Raw genomic sequence first — 6,584 nt, forward strand, 5'->3', positions numbered from 1 at the left:
AAAGAGAGTGGTGTGGATAAGTAACCTGAAAATTGTGTGATGGGAGGAGAAAGGGGATAGCCACACCCACTGCTAGTGTGAAGCCTCCTGATTACCAGGGGCTACTCGTATCTATCCTTTGGGCTAGAAAAGGTTCTCCACACCTGTACAAGTGTTGAGTTATACAAGTGCTAAGGAAGTCAAGGGGACTTCCATTAGTGCGAACATTAAATATGTTAGCTAGTTGCTGTGTGCAAGTACTGCTAGAGCAATTTGAATGTCACGTGGTTAAAGAAGAAAGTGTTTGATTAAGCACCTTGAAATTTTGCATTGTGTAACAGTCAATGGAAGAGATTTAGTTAAGATTCAGCCTAAGATAAATGTTAGTAAGGAGTGCATGACCACCACACACCCATAGTAAAACCTTTTTTAGCACATGAAGACTGCCTACCAGGCAGTATGTGTTCCAAGTGCTGAAAGCAGATTTGCCATTTCTTCTTACCCTGCCCATGGTCCAAGGTCCTGCCTTTAATTCATTCTCCTTAGCTTTTGCCACTGGAGCTACCACCCATGGCTGTGGTACAAGTGCTGGAAGCTCTGTTCTACAATCTGCAACTTTGTTTTCATCAAATACAGCAAAAGTTGGGCGATTTGATGCTTGCTGAGATGATAGATTTTGAAGTCTCTGCCCTTGGCACGGCACTAGAAGAATATATTACACCATTATGTCCACCATTATGTATGAGATCAATCAGGATTCTGATGCAGCCAAACTCAACTTACACTTTATAGCATTTCCTACACGATTAATTGGGGCTTTCACTATTTTCTTTCCTCTCCCTTTCAGTTCTGCCAATGTGGTTCTTTGGGGTTCAGAAGCAGGACCGCCCAACTGCTCCTCCTCATCAACATCAGCCTCTAGATCTTCCAAGACCTGCCGAGACACACGGGCCTGGAACTGCCTAAATATAGAAATAGCAAGACCTCCATTATGTAAAGTATATCACTGACTTTTTGCACAGATCATAGTCTGGAAATAGAGTAGTTTTGCATAAGTGAAAATGTTTGTCCCTCACTTAAGACATGTTTACTGAATTCTTCCCAATTCTGCACCTTGTTTAGCCCACCATGACTCATTCATAAAGTGAATTAACCCACAAGACCAACTCTTGGTGGAAGGTCTGAGGACTGTAATTGGAGTGGAGGAGCCCTACTTAATAAGCAGAATTCCTCTTTATTCCTAAATCTAACCCATTATCTCTCTTGAAGTAAACTACCTGTGATGGGACAGTAGTTTATCCAATGGCTCAGCTTTGCACATGATTCCATCCTGAAATACCGAGTCAGCTTTCTTGTAATTTCCTCTTGCCTCAAGTTCCTCTGCCCAGGTGATATAGAGTTGTGCTAGTGATGTGCCTATTGCCTGACTGTGCAAATAACTATACAGGTCCAAAGGTTCACTACAACAGTTCCCCTGCAAAAAAGAAGAATTTGTTATATCAGAAAGGAAAAAAGTACATGTTCTTTTAAGGATCAACTGCAGTGTTTAGCCCCAATAGAATTCTTTGAAATAATTATGTATCATAAGCACATTTATAAAGTTATTTCTAGCCCTCATAGCCTCAGAGATCAGTTTGGATGTGGGTGGATAAACTGTTTAATAAGCTAGTTATCCGTCGCTGTTCAGTGATTAGCATATACCATTGAAAACTGCTATGAAACAGTCCTCGTTCTTATGTGTGCTCAAAAACAAGTTCCCCTTCATCAAAACATGAGAAATATATGATTCAATTTGATCTAACCAGCCCACAGTTTCCTTTTTGCCCTGATTATGTACACATTAATGATAGCATTACAAACTAATTGCCCATCCTCCTTTGTTCTCTCAGCCCCCTGAAAGGATCTAAGTAGATGAACCAATGAGTATTATAATGCCCTCATGCATGTGAATGAAATCCATTTTTTCAATTTAAATGTCTATCTAGGAAAACATGAGTCTTCAGTTCTTGAAAAGCCTCTCCCTAGAAACCAGGCCAGGTGCTTCTTTTTCTGTCTTGCTCTGCTCTAATGACCTGCTTGGAAAGTTCCTGCCCATAATTTCCACACCAACATTTCAAGATGGCAAGGGCATTACATCTACTTCTTCTCTGTTGTAGTTGCTATTTCATGTGCTACCTAGATGTTGCACTATTTCTGACTGAAACTCTATTCTGCAAAGCTTAAAAAGTTTTACATAGCTCACAGGAATTTTTATCCTGTTACAGGAACTGTAATTTTGATAGCATCTTTAACCTTGGTAAGGGCAATATGCCATTTCCAAAGGCCTATGTGCATCCAATGGAGAGAAAGAGGTACAGCAGAAATATCTTATCCCCCCACCCACACAACTTTGTGTATGGGCCACAGCATCTCTCTCCTATGCACTATGTAACAATTTGAGAATTTGCAATCAGTGTTACAAAGTGATAACATATGCTTCATTAGATGGATATCCTACTCCACAAGTCTGCAAAATAGATCTGAAATCAGGGTATTAAGATTGAAAAGGGGAAGCAAAGACTAGATCTGTTTTCCACTTGGAGAAATCTTAGAGTACACTTCTACTCAGGACCTTACAGGCACACCAACTCTGAGTCTTACAGTATCCAATGCAAAGTAGAAAGAGCAGGGAAGGCAGTTTTGTCTTCCTGTCCCTTCCTGTCACTAGCTAGACCTTTTCACCATATAGCTAGAAGATCTTGGAAGGGGATAGTGAGAGAAGGAGGGTGAAGCAGCTTCAGAATATTTTGTGTTCTGGCATCCCTGATCTCTCCTCTGAAATGGATTTCTTGGCTTTGGAGAATAGCCAGCACAGTTCCTCTGCACTGGTTGCAAGTGGGGGTGGAGTGAAGCCAGAATTCTCTTTCTCAGCTCTAATGTCTCTGACTTGGAAGCTTCAACAACCCTATTGCCCACAGATGCTGCCCTGGGAAAAGATCACTCCTTAGTTAATTCATTGTATGTTTTTGTGGTTTAATTTGCTTATGTTTAAAAATATTCCCAAAGCAAGATAAACTTAGTTATTACATTATTCTTACATTATAGTAGGCCTTTCCTCTTATGTGAGACAAAAGAAAAAATGCCTTGAAATAGTGCTTAGCAAATACTTTTTAAATTTAAGAACTCCTTATATAATAAACAATAAAATTTGTTCAAATACCATTGTCAGATTTTTTTTTTCCTAATCAGTTGCAATTAAATGCTATGCTTAGTTTCATTATCCTTCAATAGTTTTTTAAATCCATGTCAAGGATAATCTCAGTTAAATGTTTGGAAGTATACTACAGAAGCTCATGTTATACCATTTTTAAACACCTAATCATGCTTATGAAACTGATGTGAAAGTTGTTATTTAATATGTGGCCTGCCTCACAGGACTGTTGTCATCAGGGATGATGAACAATAGTTCAACGTTTCATAGACAAAGCAAAGATGAACACTCTTAAAAGTAAGTTCAGTCTAAAAAATAAATAAATCCAAATGCTCAAGTGATACAGTGGAATGGTTCAAGAGGACAGAGTATCATCTCTCTAGGAGGAAGACTGAACTTAATTCCACATGTGACATTTTTGCAATGATTTTAGCATGAATTACCACTATGAGCAGAAACTGCTGAAGAGATATATCTGCATACCACCAATCTTGCATTGTAGTGTTGCTCCATGATAATCCATTTATACATTGTTGGGTGGAAAAATGCAGCTGTGAATTGCTCCCACGTACTTCATGATGAAGTACAGTATGTTGTTGCTGTTGCTAGTCACGAAGTCGTGTCCAACCTATCGCGACCCCATGGACAACATTCCTCCAGGCCTTCCTGTCCTCCACCATCCCCCAGAGTCCACTTAAACTCACACTGACTGCTTCAGTGACTCCGTCTAGCCACCTCACCCTCTGCCATCCCCTTCTTATTTTGCCATCTATTGTTCCCAGCATCAGGCTCTTCTCCAGGGAGTCCTTCCTTCTCATTAGGTGGCCAAAGTATTTGAGTTTCATCTTCAGTACCTGGCCTTCTAAAGAGCAGTCAGGGTTGATCTCCTCTAAGACTGACTGGTTTGATCTCCTTGCAATCCAAGGGACTTGCAGGAGTCTTCTCCAGCACAATTCAAAGGCCTCAATTCTTTGGTGCTCAGCCTCCGTATGGTCCAGCTTTCACAGCCATACATTGCACCTTGGAAAACCATAGCTTTGACTATACACACTTTTGTTTTGTGTATACTGAAGTACAGTATACACTTCAAGAATAATCCTGATGCTCATAGCATAAGGCAATCTATTAACAGCCCATCTGAAGAAAGCTCAATGTGCAGTGGGGTGAAATGCAAAAGACTTTAGAAAATACTCACAAATTTAAGCCAGAGGCTGAGGTACCGTGGATCTTGGTAATATCTTTGCTGCTCATTCAGTGCTTTAACAGCTCTTTCCAACACAACAGAGATGTTGCTCTCTTTACCACCTTGAGGAAAAGTCTGCTCTGTCCATTTAATATACCTAGAATTACCACAACTATTATGAGCACTCTAGATTTGTGACCAAGTATTATCCATGTTCGCATTTGTAAGAATAAAGCTTACCTGTCCCAGACATCCAGTGGATCATCTCCACTGTAAAAGCGGATTTCAGATTCAAATTCCCTGAAATTAAATTTCTAGATGTTATTTGTAAATCTGCATCAGAATTTTTTTTTCAGCTGAGACAACAGAAAACATATATAATACACAACTGACAACATTTTATATGGAAAACTCCTTTTGCGAGGGAAAGATTCTATTTTTATAATAGTTGCCACCCTATACTACAGAATATTTTTGAGGAAGAAACATCTTTTGGGTGGTGTCTCATCAATTGTACTTTAACGTACTGCTGTTCCTTTTCTCCCCATCGAGCTTTTGTAAGACTAACTACAGGTAAGTGGCAAGGCACATACTTAGAATGCAGACAATTCCAAGTTCTGTCCCCAACATCCCAGTCCTGCCTGCAGGCAGCAGGGCTAGGAAAGACCAATTTGCTTCTTAAGACTCTGGAAATTCTCTGTCAGTTGGAAACCACTGGTCCATCTAGCTAATGAAATAAGACAGCTCCTTATGCTCAAGGGATCCACTTACATAGATATTATTGTATACTATCACATATTAACTAGCTGAGTTCTAGTATTTGAACTTATACCTATATGAAAGCTCATGTAACTTACATGTTATTTTAAGGAAACTCTATGAATAACAGAACTGCTGCACACCTGCATTAACTATGAAGGATAATAATATGCATTTAAAAGCTTGTGGATGGAAAAACCACCCTAGGAATGACCAGTTCTATCAGGTTTTCCAGACATGTAGCTACAGTTGTAGAAGCATGCATGTCTATCATTCACATCTCAATTCACTACCGAACATCAACAGACTTGCAGTAATTCTATTTGTGTAAATGTTAGAAACACAATGCACGTTTAATTACGGCAAGAGACTGCAAAGGATATATAAAGTAATGATACCGTTTCTGCTGCTGGATGGCTGTATGGATGGAAACATCTTGCTGAGCCAAGGCTTCCTGCAGTGTAGCCATCACTCGCCCCTGTCTTAGAGGCTGCACATTCTCTTTGCTCAACTCCCACTCATTTGCATCCAAAGACATGATAATCTGTTCAAATTGCTATGTTGCAGGGATGCTTGGCTGTGCCACTCCAAGACCATGAACACTAGAACAGAGGAGAGATTACAACAATTATGGCTGTTACATATGTGGAATGAGAACAGGTATTCAAAGAAGCCTGTTCTTCAGTCTAGAACCAACACAGAAAGGTAGGAAAAAAGAGCCTGACAGCATTTTCACTTATTAGTTTAACAAAAGATTCCACAGGGCCTAATTGTGTACTTCTGTGTAACATTGCAAAGGGTTAAAGTGTAAGGGAAGAAAGAGTACGTTCTTAACCTTTTTGAAAAACAGCACTACTACTGGCTTGTCCGACCTGCGAACTGTGCTTATTACAGCAAAGATTTCGATATTTCCTTCCAAGTCTCACGAAGCCAAGAGCATCGGGGACTTCGACGCTAAAGAAACTGGGAGTCGGGGACTCCCAGCTAGGAAATGGAAGGAAAGAAAGCTGGAGTCACCCACGTTTGGGTTCCTTCCTCATAGAAAAGCCCCACAGCTACCCCACACCCCTCTCCTGGAGGCCGTCGCGAGCCAGGCAAGCAGAGCCGCCGTGCCCTCTTCGCGCCCCGGGTTTACTCGCCATGCCAGCACGCGCATAGCCGAAGCCCAACCGAATACTCACCAACCTCTTCAGTGACTCTGTCCTCTATCCATGTTCAAATTTTAACCGCCGCCAGCCCCCAACGGCTCATTAGGCCTTATTGGTCACTTCCGATTGGATGGTCTGCAAGCGCAAAGCCCCCCTGAGCATGACGGGAATTGTAGTTTTTTTTTTGCCATGCGGCATAGCAGTAAGTGGGCGGGACGGTATTCGTTTTACAGTATAATTCTACACGCGTTTCTTCATGAGGAAGTCCTACTATGTTCAGTTGTGTATGCTCCCAGGAAGGTATGCATAGGGCTGCAGCCCTAAA

At 41.0% G+C, this 6,584-nt stretch overlaps 1 protein-coding gene across 1 annotated transcript in view; it reads right to left on the bottom strand.

Annotated features, from left to right (window-relative positions):
- The window catches only part of BUB1B (BUB1 mitotic checkpoint serine/threonine kinase B), a 35,846-nt gene extending 29,484 nt beyond the window's left edge, over positions 1 to 6,362 (bottom strand). Inside the window, exons 1-7 of the mRNA XM_044437137.1 lie at positions 6,293 to 6,362; positions 5,510 to 5,713; positions 4,593 to 4,652; positions 4,365 to 4,509; positions 1,257 to 1,453; positions 763 to 941; positions 482 to 681 (exon numbers count right to left, since the gene is read on the bottom strand). Coding sequence (XP_044293072.1) covers positions 482 to 681; positions 763 to 941; positions 1,257 to 1,453; positions 4,365 to 4,509; positions 4,593 to 4,652; positions 5,510 to 5,649 — 921 coding nt within the window. The 5' untranslated portion in view covers positions 5,650 to 5,713; positions 6,293 to 6,362. The remainder of the gene's footprint in view (positions 1 to 481; positions 682 to 762; positions 942 to 1,256; positions 1,454 to 4,364; positions 4,510 to 4,592; positions 4,653 to 5,509; positions 5,714 to 6,292) is intronic.
- Positions 6,363 to 6,584: the final 222 nt, after the last annotated feature.

This window comes from Varanus komodoensis, unplaced genomic scaffold, assembly GCF_004798865.1.
Source record: "Varanus komodoensis strain SLA01 unplaced genomic scaffold, ASM479886v1 scaffold3, whole genome shotgun sequence".
Lineage (NCBI taxonomy): Eukaryota > Metazoa > Chordata > Lepidosauria > Squamata > Varanidae > Varanus > Varanus komodoensis.